At 45.2% G+C, this 17,694-nt stretch overlaps 2 protein-coding genes across 4 annotated transcripts in view; one reads left to right on the forward strand and one right to left on the reverse strand.

Annotated features, from left to right (window-relative positions):
* LOC139746004 (uncharacterized) overlaps window positions 1-17,694 on the forward strand; it is a 223,409-nt gene that overhangs the window by 175,275 nt on the left and 30,440 nt on the right. For 2 of the 3 annotated variants that reach the window (XM_071656793.1, XM_071656795.1), the window contains exons 1-2: window positions 11,280-11,347; window positions 13,046-14,343. In XM_071656793.1, coding sequence (XP_071512894.1) covers window positions 13,132-14,343 — 1,212 coding nt within the window. In that variant the 5' untranslated portion in view covers window positions 11,280-11,347; window positions 13,046-13,131. Of the gene's footprint in view, window positions 1-11,279; window positions 11,348-13,045; window positions 14,344-17,694 lie in introns of those variants that run through there. The other variant, XM_071656794.1, reaches the window with a different exon arrangement.
* LOC139746028 (uncharacterized) lies at window positions 737-6,628 on the reverse strand. Its single transcript, XM_071656841.1, has 4 exons — window positions 6,133-6,628; window positions 4,228-4,628; window positions 2,333-2,659; window positions 737-823 (listed from the first exon to the last, which is right to left on the reverse strand). The coding sequence occupies exons 1-4, from the start codon at window positions 6,365-6,367 to the stop codon at window positions 767-769; spliced, it is 1,020 nt and encodes a 339-aa protein (XP_071512942.1). The 5' UTR covers window positions 6,368-6,628; the 3' UTR covers window positions 737-766.

Genomic DNA, 17,694 nt, shown 5'->3' on the forward strand with positions numbered 1-17,694 from the left:
TAAATAAACCCAAAGAAAACCATCGTGTGTAAATTAATCCAAAGCAGCCCATTTTCTGTGAAAATAAATCAAAAGGGAACCATTGTTTGTGTAAAAGTTGTGTAAATAAACCAAAAATAAAACGTTGTCTGTATAGATACAACGAAAGAAAACCATTGTCTGTGTAAATAAAACCAAAGGAAAACCATTGGCTGTGTAAATAAAATCTGCTGGTGCAAATAGCGACAAAGTATAAAAAAAAAAAAAAATATATATATATATATATATATATATATATATATATATATATATATATATATAGAGAGAGAGAGAGAGAGAGAGAGAGAGAGAGAGAGAGAGATGAGAAAGATTTGCAGAAATGTAGAGAGAAATATAGACACGTGCAATCTCAAATGTGACCAATTGTTTACTGTACTGCGCGTGCGCGCGCGCGCGCGTGTGTGTGTGTGTGTGTGTGTGTGTGTGTGTGTGTAGTTAGGTGTTATTGTATCGTTATTGTTGTTACCACAGTATTTCTCTCCGTTGTCAGCCAACCCCTTCCCCCCCGCCAGATCCACCCCCCTCCCCCATATACCCCAAATCCATCAACCCCCCCCACACCTCACCCCCCCCCCCACCCCAAACTATGTCGTCGGGTGATTCCATCTGTAGTAGTAGTTCGCTCGCCACGACACCCTCCCACAACCACCCTGGGTCGTCACGGCCTCTTAACCACCCCACCCCAACCCCCCATTCCGTCAGGGGTCGTCCCCCAGCTGGTCCAGGCCTAATCACAGCAGGGGTCCTTCAGCGGAATTTCCGATCTAACTTTTACGACCGTTTTCTGTAATGAGAAGAGGACAAAAAAAGAAAACGGATGAAAAAAAAAATACCTAATACATTCTCATTGAAAGAAAATGTAATTTTAAGATGAATTCTACGATTATCACTTGTCTAATTAACACCATCATTACTCTAGGTCTGAGATTTCCCTAAATATGTAAACACGTCGTGGAATTAATCACCTAATGACCTTATTTATAATTAGTCTTCCCAGCATCAGCTGATGCCTTAGTGTATATTAGGTCATTAGGAAGGACACATGACCTGTCACATGACCTGGCTTTCCCTCCCAGGTCCAGAGATGACCTGGCTTGATGAAGTTCAAGTCTCGTCAACCTCTAGGACCTGAACATTATTAGAAAACGAATCAGTACGATAACTCAGGTTGTTGACGATGTGGTTGTTAAAGGGGAGGTGGTGTAGGTGTGTGTGAGGGTGTGGTTGTTAAGGGGAGGTGGTGTAGGGGTGTGTGTGAGGGTGTGGTTGTTAAGGGGAGGTGGTGTATGTGTGTGTGAGGGTGTGGTTGTTAAGGGGAGGTGGTATAGGTGTGTGTGAGGGTGTGGTTGTTAAAGGGAGGTGGTATAGGTGTGTGTGGGGGTGTGGTTGTTAAGGGGAGGTGGTGTAGGTGTGTGTGTGAGGGGTGTGGTTGTTAAGGGGAGGTGGTGTAGGTGTGTGTGAGGGTGTGGTTGTTAAGGGGAGGTGGTGTAGGTGTGTGTGAGGGTGTGGTTGTTAAGGGGAGGTGGTGTAGGTGTGTGTGAGGGTGTGGTTGTTAAGGGGAGGTGGTATAGGTGTGTGTGAGGGTGTGGTTGTTAAGGGGAGGTGGTGTAGGTGTGTGTGAGGGTGTGGTTGTTAAGGGGAGGTGGTGTAGGTGTGTGTGAGGGTGTGGTTGTTAAGGGGAGGTGGTGTAGGTGTGTGTGAGGGTGTGGTTGTTCAGGGGAGGTGGTGTAGGTGTGTGTGAGGGTGTGGTTGTTAAGGGGAGGTGGTATAGGTGTGTGTGAGGGTGTGGTTGTTAAGGGGAGGTGGTGTAGGTGTGTGTGAGGGTGTGGTTGTTAAGGGGAGGTGGTGTAGGTGTGTGTGAGGGTGTGGTTGTTAAGGGGAGGTGGTATAGGTGTGTGTGAGGGTGTGGTTGTTAAGGGGAGGTGAGGTAGGTGTGAGGCAATTTGGTTGTTAAGGGAGGTTGTGAAGGTGTGTGTGACGGTGTGGTTGTTAAGAGGAGGTTGTGCAGATGAGTGTGTGACGACTTTGAGTAGGTTGTGCAGGTGGATTGGGCAGGTTGTGCAGGTGGATTGAGTAGGTGGTGCAGGTGGATTGGGTAGGTTGTGCAGGTGGATTGGGTAGGTTGTGCAGGTGGATTGGGTAGGTGGTGCAGGTAAATTGGGTAGGTGGTGCAGGTGGATTAGGTAGGTTGTGCAGGTGGATTGGGTAGGTGGTGCAGGTGGATGGGGCAGGTGGTACAGGTGGATTAGGCAGGTGGTGCAGGTGGATTGGGCAGGTGGTACAGGTGGATTACCTTCTTCCTGTAGGCGGCGGCCAGGGCGTTGACGACGGAGGAGCCAAATGCCTCGTAATCCGTCTGCAGCTGGTGAATGTGTTGCCTGGCGCGCCCGAGGCTGTCGGCGATGCTCGCTCCGCCTTCCTCCTCCTGCTGGAGGAAGGCGGCCACGGCGTGCTCCACCTCCAGGAGCGCCTCCAGGGTGGCTGTCATCTCCCGCCGCGCCTCCTGCCGCTGCTCGGCTGTCACCAGGCTAATGACGCTGGCCAGGAAGCCGCTGGCACCTTCCATGCGGCAGATCAGCGCCCCGTTGGCCGCCAGGATGTCCGTCGCCTGCGTGGCCTCCTGCGGGTGGGGAGGGACATGGCCGAGGTGAGAGGCGAAGTGCGCGGGTGGGAGGGAGGGACATGGTCGAGGTGAGAGGCGAAGTGTGCGGGTGGGAGGGACATTGTCGAGGTGGGAGGGAGGGACATGGCCGATGTGAGAGGTGGAAGTGAGCGGGAGGGAGGGACATGGTCGAGGTGAGAGGCGAAGTGTGCGGGTGGGAGGGAGGGACATGGCCGAGGTGAGAGGTGGAGTGTCCTATACTCACCACCACCACCATCACCACCACGTCTCGTGCACCACCACCACGTCTCGTGCACCACCATCACCACCACGTCTCGTGCACCACCACCACGTCTCGTGCACCACCACCACCACCACGTCTCGTGCGAGCCACACTGTGTGCACGGGTCGCCTGGTCAACGTCGAGCGACCAGGCGACCCGGAGATCATCTCGGTCCCTTTCACCTGTTTTGACGTTTAGGTGAGTGATTTTGGAGCTTAGGTGAGTGATTTTGAAGCTTAGGTGAGTGATTTTGAAGCTTAAGTGAGTGATTTTGATGCTTAAATGAGTGATTTTGACGCTTGAATGAGTGATTTTGACGCTTGAATGAGTGATTTTGACGCTTAGATGAGTGTTTTTGACGCTTAGATGAGTGATTTTGACGCTTAAATGGGTGATTTTGACGCTTAAACGAGTGATTTTGACGCTTAAATGAGTGACGCTTAGATGATTGTTTCACTCATAAGTGTTTCACTGTGTAAGGGAGGCAACGCGCTGCTCATTCGTGAAAACAAGGTCGTTAGCAATGTGGAATGACTGACCATTACGATTATGGTGTCGTGAAGGGTAACATTAATAATTACGTCCAGACTTAACCTTGGCCAGAAATTACGTCCAGACGTAAGCTTGGCCAGAAATTACGTCCAGACGTAAGCTTGGCCAGAAATTACGTCCAGACGTAAGCTTGGCCAGAAATTACGTCCAGACGTAAAAGCTTGGCCAGAAATTACGTCCAGACGTAAAAGCTTGGCCAGAAATTACGTCCAGACGTAAAAGCTTGGCCAGAAATTACGTCCAGACGTAAAAGCTTGGCCAGAAATTACGTCCAGACGTAAAAGCTTGGCCAGAAATTACGTCCTTTGCGTCACTCTAGCCTGGAAATTATATACACCTGATTCCTCCTCCTCCTCCTCCTCCTCCTCCTCCTCCTTCTCTTAGACGTATAACTTACTCTCCTACTGTCCACAGCGCTCTCAGATCTGGGTTGCGACCCGCTTCGACAAGGGACGTAAGAGTCTGTGAGCGGCTGGCGGTGCCGATCGAACCGATACAAGCCGAACGACCCGATACGAGATGATATGTATATATCAATATACCTTCCTCACTCTCTCGGTGGAGTCGTGAGACGACCTAAGTCTTCCCAGTACGACCACCATCCCCCTTGCCACCGACACGTCCCTACGACCACTACGACTACTGTTACCCCTTAAAATACCGTCCGTACGACCACCACCCGCCCACTTCCACCCACACACACACACACACACACACACACACACCATACACACACATCCACGCCCGTCACCTTAAGGGCGTTGGCAGCCACGACCACGTCCCGGAGCAGCTCCGTCACCAGCTGCGAGACCAGGCCGCTCTTGACGACGTCGCCGCAGTAGGTGCCGTGGGAAATGTCGACGCCCCACAACGACTCCGCCTGGGGGACGACGCCCGTCGTCCCGTCCAGCAGGTCTAGGAGGCCGGCCAGGGTCCCCTTCACCACCAGTATGGTGGCCGAGGCGTTCCTCAAGACAGCTAGGGTCTCGTCTGCCTTCGCCGCCTCCACCCTCAGCCTCGCCAGTAGGCCCGAGGCCCTGGCGATCTCCGACCCCAGCTCGTCCTGCGTCAGGTCGCTCCGGTCCAAGGGCGCGGCTGGGGTCGTCGCCAGCACGGCCCTGAGGGCGACGCTGGCGCTCTCACCGACCTCGTCTGAAGCAGGAGAGAAAAAAATGGTCGGTTTATATCTGGGGTCAGTTGTACCGTCTGTCGTCTATATCTGGGTCCGCTGTACCGTCTGTCGTCTATATCTGGGTCCGCTGTACCGTCTGTCGTCTATATCTGGGTCAGCTGTACCGTTTGTTGTCTGTATGTGGGTCAGCTGTACCGTCTGTCGTCTATATCTGGGTCCGCTGTACCGTCTGTTGTCTGTATGTGGGTCAGCTGTACCGTCTGTTGTCTGTATGTGGGTCCGCTGTACCGTCTGTCGTCTATATCTGGGTCCGCTGTACCGTCTGTTGTCTGTATGTGGGTCATATGTACCATCTATCGTCTATATTTTTGCTCTGTCGTCTATCGTGAATATCATAGTTTTCTGTCGCGTCTTACCGTCTAAATCTGGGTCATTTATACTGTCTCTCGTCTGTATCGAAGCTAAGTGGACGGTCCATATTCTCTCACAGTCCGCATATACAATCTCTTGCTGTCTACTTATATAGCTATAAGTATATAGCATCCATCTATCAGTATATCTCTGTATCTAATCTAACATAAAGACATATGTATATATGTATGTTTGTTTTCTGTCTGTCTGTCTGTCTGCCTGTTTCTATCTCGTCTCTCTGGTCGTCTGTTTATTTCTTCGTCTGTCCGTCTGTTTATTTCTTCGTCTGTCCGTCTGTTTATTTTTTCGCTTGTCCGTCTGTTTATTTCTTCGTCTGTCCGTCTGTCTATTTCTTCGTCTGTCTGTCTGTTTATTTCCTCGTCTGTCAGTCTGTTTATTTCCTCGTCTGTCCGTCTGTTCATTTCTTCGTCTGTCTGTCTGTTTATTTCTTCGTCTGTCCGTCTGTTCATTTCTTCGTCTGTCCGTCTGTTTATATTTTCGCTTGTCCGTCTGTTTATTTCTTCGTCTGTCCGTCTGTTTCTCATACGTGTTACCGTCAGGGTGAGAAATGGAGATCATAAAACATTTATTGACAGCCTCTCGCTCTCTCTGCTTCATCTCACAATTTCTCTCAGGCTCACGTCGGTCGCTGTCCCCTCCTTCAGGAGAGAGAAGCCTTTATGGAGGCTGTTAAGGAGAACGGGATATACACAGGAGGCTGAAAGTAGTGTTGGGACCAGCGGAAGAGGAACGAGTCTGGGGGTGAGCCAACTAAACTAGTTTTAATCTCACACTCGAAATTAGCTCACCCTTGACACGACTTATACCCTTGAAAGTACCTCCTCCTTGACATGACTTACCCTTGAAAATACCTCCTCCTTGGCACGACTTACCCTTGAAAATACCTCCTCCTTGACACGACTTTCACTTGAAATGACTCGCCTTAGACACAAAGGTCCCTCTTGAGGCAACCCCTCCTTGACGTGGCTAACTCATCCTTGAAATACCTCGCCCTCAACGCGACCTGCCGTTAACTCGCCCTTGACACATTTTAGCTCCCTCCTCAGCCAACCCACCCTCGAGGAAAACGAAGCCACACTTGATATAACTCACCCTCGGGTATGCGTAGGGGCAGCAAGCCCTCCAACAGCCTTAGCCTCATGTTGGTGTGGTAGAGACGACTCTCCATCTCCGTCAGGAGGTGGTCGACCCTGTCATCCAGCGGGGAGCTTCCCATACTGTCACCGGGGTCTCCTCCCGACCACACATTGCCGAAGGCGTCGTCGATGCACTGCAGCTCCCGCACGGTCCGCTCCAGGTCCTCCACGCTGCTGCCCGCGGGGTCCATGGCCTCCGTCAGGGCGTCGAAGTGGTATACGAGGGTTGGGATGAGTTCGGCAGGAGGAGGAACCTCCTCCTCCTCCTCCTCCTCCTCCCCGTCCTCGTCGTCCTCCTCCAGCCCCTTCGTCAGGTTGCACGCGCTCCTCCCCTGAGCTAGACTCCCCCCCACCTGCACCTGAGGTAAGGAATTGCGATGGTCACTGGAAAATGGGGGACGTCCCACTTGGCCGGTCTACCTATATCATATATACGGACGAGAGATATCGAGTGTCAGCGCCATCTATGATCCTGCGTCGGAAACGTGAAAAGGTCGCGTCTTACTGTGTTGTGAGGCGTTGACCTTGCAATTACCGGTCGTAATTACCGGGGATGATGGATGGCGCACATCTGCTGTGCTATTTCATGGGAAGAACACCTGCCTGGGTGTTGGGAGACAGGTGTATCGTGATCTTAGATCGAGAGTATCAAGAGTATACATACCCCAGTATACACAGTATACATACCCCAGTATACACAGTATACATATCCCTGAAACAGTATACGTAATTCTGGATACACAGTATACATACTCAGTATACACAGTATACATATACAGTATACATACCCAGTATACACAGTATACATATTCCTGGAACCGTATACGCACCCCTGGATACACAGTATACATACCCAGTATACACAGTATACATATCCCTGGAACAGTATACGCACCCCTGGATACACAGTATACATACCCAGTATACACAGTATACATATTCCTGGAACCGTATACGCACCCCTGGATACACAGTATACATACCCAGTATACACAGTATACATATCCCTGGAACAGTATACGCACCCCTGGATACACAGTATACATACCCAGTATACACAGTATACATATCCCTGGAACAGTATACGCACCCCTGGATACACAGTATACATACCCAGTATACATATCCCTGGATCAGTACACACCCCCAGTACATCCCCCCCCCCCAGTACACACCCCCAGTACACACCCCTCAGCCTGGTACTCACGCCCTCTCCGTAGTACAGGTTGATGGCGCCCTTCATGAGGTGGAAGGTGTCGTACAGGGCCCTGAGCGCGTCGGTCACCCACAGGCTCTCCTGTTGGCTGTCCACCTTCACCGCCTCCGTCAGCTGCGCCAGGGTCATCACCTCGCCGTCGCCGTCGCCGGGACCAGCGGAGGCCGTGGCCAGAACTGCGGGAGGAGGGGTAGAGCAGGGTCCGGGAAGACACACACACATACACATACACACACAACACACATATACATATTCACACACACACACATACACACACCCACACACACACACACACATACACACCCACACACACACACACCCACACACACACACACATACACACATACACAGACATACACACACATACACTAGTTAAGGCTAGTTTCCTAATATAACATGGTCGTAGCACGAAGTATATCCTGATATAGGATTTCAGTTCCCGTACAGTAGACTTTACTGAAACCATAGTCTTTTTCTCGAATTTTCGACCGTGAATCGTCCGGTTAACTGAATATGTAAGTTATATACGGTATTTGTGTTGCTTTCTCAATCTTTTAAGTGTCCGGTTAAGCGAGTTACACTTAACACTGAACTTATATAACGAATACCTCATTATCACCCGTGGGAAATCCGGTTATGATAATATGCCCATTTTAACCGGCCATTTTAGAGTCCGGATAATATATATTGCCGACTTAATGGCCATACAGAGTCCCGATAATTTGAAACCGTACACTGGAAAACGACACACGGGGTATACGGACAGACTCCGGTAATTGGTTGTTAAGTTGCATGTGTTTCCGTGTTCCACACATTAACCTCTGTACACCTGCTGGGCTCGGCCGCTCGACAGGTGTGTGTGTATACAAGAGCCACATGTAAAGTGTTGTTGACATTGTACTCAGGTATCGCCAGGCGAAATTTAAGCATTATTCTCTATATATTTTTTTTCTTTCACTTCCACTTCAAAGACTCAACAGACTTGACATGATTTACCGTGAATATTATCAGTTATTGATTAACAAGATTTTTTTTTATCTATTTATTCATTTTAATGCGTTTACGCCCTTTCCCGCCTTAGCGAGGTAGCGCTTGGAACACACGTGTGACTGAGCCTTCCAAGGATGATATTCCTCACTTGTCTTCTGTTTCTGTTCTTTATAAGAATGGTGAGGCGGTGGGGTACCTACATACAACGAAATTTGACCATGATGCAACGGCTAGCGCGTGGCGCTCACCGCTCGAACCGAGGGATGATGATAAGGACAGAGCGACATTAAAAAACTGCTTATCTCTTACCTTTCTTTACGGTGGAAGGGGTGGCTGTAGCCCCAGGGAGGAGTAAGAGTGGAAAGTAGACCGACATAAGGTATAACAGGAGGTGAGTTTTGCGCGCCATCTTTTGAACGTCAGCAGAACCACTACACCAGCAGCAGCGCACACACACTTTCCTTTCTAAGTATGTCTTCCTTAAGTCGCGCTGAGAATGAATTTGCTCCTATGTGTCTTCGTTGCTTATTATCACCAGAACCTGTGAAGGAAATACGTTTATAATAAGACTATATAGGATTTGCACAGTATTGTATATACATAGTATAGTTTTTATATATAAAACAGACGCTATATTCACGTAATCTGTAATTGTAGTTTTTAGGGAAGTAATATACCTATCTCTCACTCCCATTCACCCCGTTTTCTCTCTGCTACCGCATCTTTCGACAGTGACCCCCTCCAAATATTGGTTGCTCCAACAGCAGTGCTTCTTAAACTGGTTTCTCCAACGATAGAACCTCACCACCCCCTCCCTCCACCACTGGTTCCTCCCACGAAACATCTCCCCATCACTGTGTACTCCAACTCTTCATCTGTCCCCATCACCGTTTCCTCCAACTCTTCATCTGTCCCCATCACCGTTTCCTCCAACTCTTCATCTCTCCCCATCACCGTTTTCTCCAACAGAAATCACCCACAACAATGTTTCCTCCAACGCAGTTTTTTCCCCCCCTAATCAAACCCTATGAACACTCCCATTGCTGGTTCTCTCCCATCAATTGACCTCCCTCCCTCCACCTCCCTCAATCCCCAACACTGTTCCCCAACTCTCCACCACCAACAGGGCACACGAGAACCACTTTACCGACCTTCTCCAACGACCGCCTCGAACAGACTGCCCAGAAGCAGGGGGGGTTTGACTGACTGTGTTGCAACAGGTGGTAAAAAGGCGTCAAGCACACCTGGGGGAAAAGGAGGAGGGTTGGTTGGGGAGGGAGGTGGGTGGCTGGGATAAGAGAGGGAGGAAGGGGGAGGAAGAGGGTAGGGGGAGTTACAACATGTGTAACGCTTAGAGGCGAACACCTGTAACAGAGTGGGAAGAGAGAATACTGGCTAAATAAAACGAAATAAATAAAAAAAAAAAAGAAATGAGGGTGTTGCACATAAGCGCATCTGGCTTTGAATATGACGACGTACATCAGAATATATCGTAAGTTATCTGATGTCGATCTATCTGCCACGAATAGACTTCCTCCTGTGTGCAACGCATTACCCTGTCAACACCGGAGCAGCGAGACAATTCATCAGTACTTATCGTACATCTGTATCTATTGTACATATATTTCTGTATCATGCGCTGCACGATTATAAAGGCCATTTTGGCACTACGACTTATATAAGGCTCTTGAGCATGATTATAAAGCCTTCAAGCACGACTATAAGGCTCTTTAAGAACGACTAAACGGTTCGTCCTTCTGCACGACAATACGTCCCTCGGGTATGATAGCCTGGCTCAATCAGACCCGAGGATCGTACCGTCGTGCTCAAAAAGACGAGAAATCAAACCCGGGTTCCCTCAACACCCACGCGGGTTCGTCCGAGGCTTACCATGGGACTCGAGATATCGATGAAAAGGAAAACTTGAGGAAAATACAACTCGAAAGGTGTTCAAACACTGCCTGGCACTCGATATCAGTGACTACCCCTCCCCCCTCCCCACAACATGGATGGATCTATCTATGTAGGACAGTTAGGAACGAGCAAACGAGGAAAGTATTTAGGATGTGGAGGTCACCATATCAGTTTGTTTTGTTCGTGTGGGATCAACGTGCTCTGGCGACCATGAAATAAGATTACACCAATTTCCATATCTTCTCCACAACGGTGGCAAGGTTATGCCTTCTGTAAATCTATCTATCTCTGTCCTCCAGAGGAACATGGTAATAGATGCTGATCTGTTATCTAACAGGTTTTTTTTTTCTCAAGCTTTATATCTTCCACTTTTTCTAAATTTCTAAACGTAATTTTTGTTTCCATTTTCCCTCTCCACTTCCCATCCTTTATCATTTTATTTCTTGCCTTGTTATTTGATGTGAATTGATATACACCATTCCTGTCCCTTGAAGATAGAATTCCGTTGCGTTAATCCATTTACCTTTCCCCTCTATTCTTATATCTTGTATTATTGTCCTACTAATTTCATTTTATGGAATATTATAGGTATTTGATATGACTCTCCAATACTCATGCAATCATTATAAATGCTCCTGTTTCTCCTCTTCGTGTTCTTTCCTGAGGATATTACGATGCTATTGAATATCTTCTCTATGAGGCAATTTCACTTCTTTGTAGTACATCTATTGCAGTTAATGTATAATCTAACATGTGACCCATACCACATACCATAGAATAAACTACTTTTAAAAAAAAACCGTTCACATAATGGATAAAAATTACTTATTTTTTTGCCATAGGACAAAAAGTATAAAAAATGTAATTATATTTAGTTATTACTAATATTAAGTAGAAAATGATGAAAAATAACTCAAATTTGGGTGTAGAATATATTATACGTCACCAGTATACAACCCTGAGATACAGATGTAAATAACAGGCTCTGGAGCCCTTTAATTCTGGAGGCTTTGAGGACAGTGTGACATGGATAAATAATGAGTGATTTAAGGTAATGTAATACATGAAGCAGCCAGGAACTACAGAAAAAATAATTGATAGTCAGTAAACACTTATATTTTTTATTTCATTATTACTTATCACGTACAACGGTAATGTGGAAGTAACAATTAAACATCGTAGAACTTGTATCCTTTATTTATTTATTTTTTTTTTTAATGACTGTTTGAGAGTAAATACGAGAATGTTTTTAGATGTTGGAGGTAAATCATTTGTTTAAGACAACCACAGAAGTAAAGGTAAGGGATTAATTTAGTCCCGACATGAAACTGCTTCGGAATATGAGGGGAGATTTTGTTTGTTATGGCAGTGTTGTGTGTGGGGACAAGACGTGAGAGTGAGAGTGGTGGACGAGATATGGAATATTTTCTTGGTAAAGATCCAGTTTAGGGATACCATAGAAGTAACTTATGGATTCCAAAGAACTGCATAACAACCCCGTTATAGCAGAGATGAGGTAGATCGGAGGAACATGATTTAGAACATTTTTTTTACTTTATCCCAAGGTAATGATTGGGTAAAACTATAATGTATCTCCATATCTTATAACAAAATTACCTGCTATTTAAAGCTTATAAGGACGTTGAACTATACGGATATATTATCAGAAATTGTGATAGTGGGGCGAGTTGTGATGATCAGGGAAAAGTGGGACAAAAGATAAGTGAAACACTTGTAGCAGTCATCAGAGTCTCTGACACATTTACCTAGCTTTTCCATGCAATCTGAATTTAACAATTTATTTAATGGTGTGTGAAAAAAAATATATGAATTATACGGTGTCCGTATCTAGTGGCTAGAAAGTTCAGTTTCTGACGTGCTCTCTCCTGAAGACGTATTACTTCCTTCCAGCTCATGCAAACATTACAGTGGTAGGGAGATGAAGATAGTTTTGTTGGTATATGTTCCACCAAGATACTGAAAAACTAAGGTAGATCATGGCCTGTTGGTAAATATAGGTGAGATTTGTATTGATTCCGTTGATTTTTAGTTTCACTTACTTTTTCCCCATATTTTCCTGAATTTTCAGAGCTGTTCTCTGCCCTTTATTCTATTTTTTGTAAAGAGAGAGTGGTGCTCCAAAGATATGATTCCCTATCTAAATTAAGAATTTTCACTTATTGATATGTGCTTCTACAAAATCCATAATAGTTTCTGTGGTGCCCTTGAATTGGATTTTTTTTTTTCACTTTCTTTTACTCGACAGTAATGTAGGATGTAGGGAAGGCTGTGAAGATCAGGGGAAAATACTTGTACTTTGTCCTAATTCTGTTAGTGGTCTCTTCAATTATGGTTTTCATTTGGGACATTGTTATATTTGATTTAATTCTGAAGCTAAAGGATGTTCATTATTAAGGTTTTTCTACTGGTTAAGTGGTATGTTTGGTATCAGTTTGGAAGTGAAATGATATGGGAAGGAAGTAATTGGTCTTGGAACATTTTATAGGTCTGTCTTCCTACTGTAGCTTCGCATCCCATATCTGTAGGGTGATAAGCTAGTATAACCATCAGAAATTTGTCTTTCTCACTGATGTTGGCCTTTTTTTTTTTACAGATCAGTGATCAGTTGGTATATATTTGGTGATAAATGTATGCCAAGATTTCAATGTACATTTTCAACTAAAAACTTTGAAATGTATTGAACTTGATTTTATTTTACTAAGCATTAAATTTGTACCTTTTTTTTCAGATGTTTGTGTATGAAGAATTCAGTGAGGAAGAAGTAGGAAATGTCTATGATTTTAAACAGTATTTGAATAATAAAAGATTACAGTCATGGACCGAAAGCAGACAGGAAACTCTTCTCTCCAGAAGAGGGTACCCATCAACACTCTTCAGAGCAATCTCATACCTGGCTCAGAGGTGATAGCCTCTCAAGCCTTGACACAGTGCTCTCCTGCAGGGTCTGGAGGAGATGGCACTCAAAGCTCTACTTCATTGACATCAGAACTCTGTGAATTAGCCTCAAAGTTTGACAGAGAAAGCTTCATTAAAGTTGATTCAATGTTTTCACAGCCTTGTCGAGATTTAGAGGAAGTGCCAATCTTTGGAATAGAGGAGACTGATGGGGAAGTACAACATAATGACCTTTCTGGTACTAATGTTGATTTAACGGAGAGAATGTCAGTTTTTGATGCTGCTGGATTAGACTCTTCCTCAAATATAGAAACGAGAACTGAAGACAGTTCCGGGGTTTTGGCAGAAGTAGAAGATGGTGTGGAATCAAAGGAAGCAAAGGTGGATTTACTGAGTACTGCTCCATTCTTAGTTAGTGAAGAAGGTGTGTGGTTTCAGTGTTTCCCTATCTCCGAAAAGGAGGTTATCATCGTAAGTTTAGATGATGATGCTTTGCTTATGAATGATTCTCTTCCTGGCCATATAACAGCTACATCAGAGTCAAATGCTGAAGAAAGTACTTCCCTTTTAAGAATAGATTCTGTTAGCAGCAGTGTCACAGAAGAGAAAATAGATGTTGAAAAGAAGGTTACAGATCCATCAGTGCATCAGTTGGAGATAGATTTATCTGTAACTAGTCATGATAATACATCATCATCACTTAGTCTCTCTACTTCAGGTGGACGTGAAAGTAATTGCAATACACCATCTTGTGACGTAGCAGAGTTGTCAGGAATAAACAAAGTCTCCGTAGGAAGTAATCTAAAGCCCGTTTTCAATGTGATTAGTGCTTCATTGCCTCCTGCTGTAGTGAAAAATATACAAGGTAATTCCTCTGTGAGTCGAAAAAGGAAGCTAAAGTTTATAGCTGAGAATGCTGAAGAGGGTCCACGGAAAGAAGCAAAGATAACTTATGCAACAATATACGCACCAGTTGTGAGAAAACCAAGAAGTTTAGCAGCAGATTGTGAAGAACAGCCGTCATTAGAATGGTTTAGATGTTCTATGTGTTCTAGTAATCTACCTTCAACTGCCACCCTTAGACATCATCTGGTTAACAAACATAAGCAAAAGGACATAAAATCATTCTTGGTAAGGATTAATGATCTTAGTACTTAACAGCAAAAATTGTAAACTAAAAGACACTTTTTATTTATATCATATGTAATACAAAGTTTTGCAAGCATCTATATTTTTTAAAGAGAAACTGACCCACAGGCTTCCTTAGGTAACTGTAGATGAGGACTTTTATATTTTTCTCGGTGATGATTGCAAAGAGGTGTGACATCTGTAGTTTTTATGTACTACAGCTACTTTTGCTTTGATTTTTTTTTTTTAACTTTTCCAAAAAAAGGGACAGAGAAGTGGGGCCAAGTGAGGATATTCCCTGTAAGGCTTAGTCCTCTTTTCTTAATGCTGCCTCACTAATGCGGGAAATGGTGAATATCTATGAAATATATATATTTTTATATACTTATATACATATATATTTATATACATATATACATATAAACATATGGAAAAAGGTGAGAACAATGGAAGTAAGGGGAGTGGGGGAGGAATGGGATGTATTTAGGGAATCGGTGATGGATTGCGCAAAAGATGCTTGTGGCATGAGAAGAGTGGGAGGTGGGTTGATTAGAAAGGGTAGTGAGTGGTGGGATGAAGAAGTAAGATTATTAGTGAAAGAGAAGAGAGGCATTTGGACGATTTTTGCAGGGAAAAAATGCAATTGAGTGGGAGATGTATAAAAGAAAGAGACAGGAGGTCGAGAAAGGTGCAAGAGGTGAAAAAGAGGGCAAATGAGAGTTGGGGTGAGAGAGTATCATTAAATTGTAGGGAGAATAAAAAGATGTTGTGGAAGGAGGTAAATAAAGTGCGTAAGACAAGGGAGCAAATGGGAACTTCAGTGAAGGGCGCAAATGGGGAGGTGATAACAAGTAGTGGTGATGTGAGAAGGAGATGGAGTGAGTATTTTGAAGGTTTGTTGAATGTGTTTGATGATAGAGTGGCAGATATAGGGTGTTTTGGTTGAGGTGGTGTGCAAAGTGAGAGGGTTAGGGAAAATGATTTGGTAAACAGAGAAGAGGTAGTAAAAGCTTTGCAGAAGATGAAAGTGGGCAAGGCAGCAGGTTTGGATGGTATTGCAGTGGAATTTATTAAAAAAGGGGGTGACTGTATTATTGACTGGTTGGTAAGGTTATTTAATGTATGTATTTAATGTATTTAATGGAACCATGGAAGCGGAAGTGGATCATAGGGTGGGGGAGGGGGCGAAAATTCTGGGGGCCTTGAAGAATGTGTGGAAGTCGAGAACATTATCTCGGAAAGCAAAAATGGGTATGTTTGAAGGAATAGTGGTTCCAACAATGTTGTATGGTTGCGAGGCGTGGGCTATGGATAGATTTGTGCGCAGGAGGATGGATGTGCTGGAAATGAGATGTTTGAGGATAATGTGTGGTGTGAGGTGGTTTGATCGAGTGAGTAACGTAAGGGTGAGAGAGATGTGTGGAAATAAAAAGAGCGTGGTTGAGAGAGCAGAAGAGGGTGTTTTGAAGTGGTTTGGGCATATGGAGAGAATGAGTGAGGAAAGATTGACCAAGAGGATATATGTGTCGGAGGTGGAGGGAACGAGGAGAAGAGGGAGACCAAATTGGAGGTGGAAAGATGGAGTGAAAAAGATTTTGTGTGATCGGGGCCTGAACATGCAGGAGGGTGAAAGGAGGGCAAGGAATAGAGTAAATTGGAGCGATGTGGTATACCGTGGTTGACGTGCTGTCAGTGGATTGAATCAAGGCATGTGAAGCGTCTGGGGTAAACCATGGAAAGCTGTGTAGGTGTGTATATTTGCGTGTGTGGACGTATGTATGTGCATGTGTATGGGGGGGGGTTGGGCCATTTCTTTCGTCTGTTTCCTTGCGCTACCTCGCAAACGCGGGAGACAGCGACAAAGTATAATAAAAAATAAAAATAAATGACTCATGGTGAGGTGCCTGAGGATTGGCGGAATGCGTGCACAGTGCCATTATACAAAGGCAAAGGAGATAAGAGTGAGTGCTCAAATTACAGAGGTATAAGTTTGTTGAGTATTCCTGGTAAATTATATGGGAGAGTATTGATTGAGAGGGTGAAGGCATGTACAGACCATCAGATTGGGGAAGAGCAGTGTGGTTTCAGAAGTGGTAGAGGTTGTGTGGATCAGGTGTTTGCTTTGAAGAATGTATGTGAGAAATACTTAGAAAAGCAAATGGATTTGTATGTAGCATTTATGGATCTGGAGAAGGCATATGATAGAGTTGATAGAGATGCTCTGTGGAAGGTATTAAGAATATATGGTGTGGGAGGCAAGTTGTTAGAAGCAGTGAAAAGTTTTTATCGAGGATGTAAGGCATGTGTACGTGTAGGAAGAGAGGAAAGTGATTGGTTCTCAGTGAATGTAGGTTTGCGGCAGGGGTGTGTGATGTCTCCATGTTTGTTTAATTTGTGTATGGATGGGGTTGTTAGGGAGGTGAATGCAAGAGTTTTGGAAAGAGGGGCAAGTATGAAGTCTGTTGGGGATGAGAGAGCTTGGGAAGTGAGTCAGTTGTTGTTCGCTGATGATACAGCGCTGGTGGCTGATTCATGTGAGAAACTGCAGAAGCTGGTGACTGAGTTTGGTAAAGTGTGTGAAAGAAGAAAGTTAAGAGTAAATGTGAATAAGAGCAAGGTAATTAGGTACAGTAGGGTTGAGGGTCAAGTCAATTGGGAGGTAAGTTTGAATGGAGAAAAACTGGAGGAAGTAAAGTGTTTTAGATATCTGGGAGTGGATCTGTCAGCGGATGGAACCATGGAAGCGGAAGTGGATCATAGGGTGGGGGAGGGGGCGAAAATCCTGGGAGCCTTGAAGAATGTGTGGAAGTCGAGAACATTATCTCGGAAAGCAAAAATGGGTATGTTTGAAGGAATAGTGGTTCCAACAATGTTGTATGGTTGCGAGGCGTGGGCTATGGATGGAGTTGTGCGCAGGAGGATGGATGTGCTGGAAATGAGATGTTTGAGGACAATGTGTGGTGTGAGGTGGTTTTATCGAGTAACGTAAGGGTAAGAGAGATGTGCGGAAATAAAAAGAGCGTGGTTGAGAGAGCAGAAGAGGGTGTTTTGAAATGGTTTGGGCACATGGAGAGAATGAGTGAGGAAAGATTGACCAAGAGGATATATGTGTCGGAGGTGGAGGGAACAAGGAGAAGTGGGAGACCAAATTGGAGGTGGAAAGATGGAGTGAAAAAGATTTTGTGTGATCGGGGCCTGAACATGCAGGAGGGTGAAAGGAGGGCAAGGAATAGAGTGAACTGGATCGATGTGGTATACCGGGGTTGACGTGCTGTCAGTGGATTGAATCAGGGCATGTGAAGCGTCTGGGGTAAACCATGGAAAGCTGTGTAGGTATGCATATTTGCGTGTGTG

Source organism: Panulirus ornatus, chromosome 63, assembly GCF_036320965.1.
Source record: "Panulirus ornatus isolate Po-2019 chromosome 63, ASM3632096v1, whole genome shotgun sequence".
Lineage (NCBI taxonomy): Eukaryota > Metazoa > Arthropoda > Malacostraca > Decapoda > Palinuridae > Panulirus > Panulirus ornatus.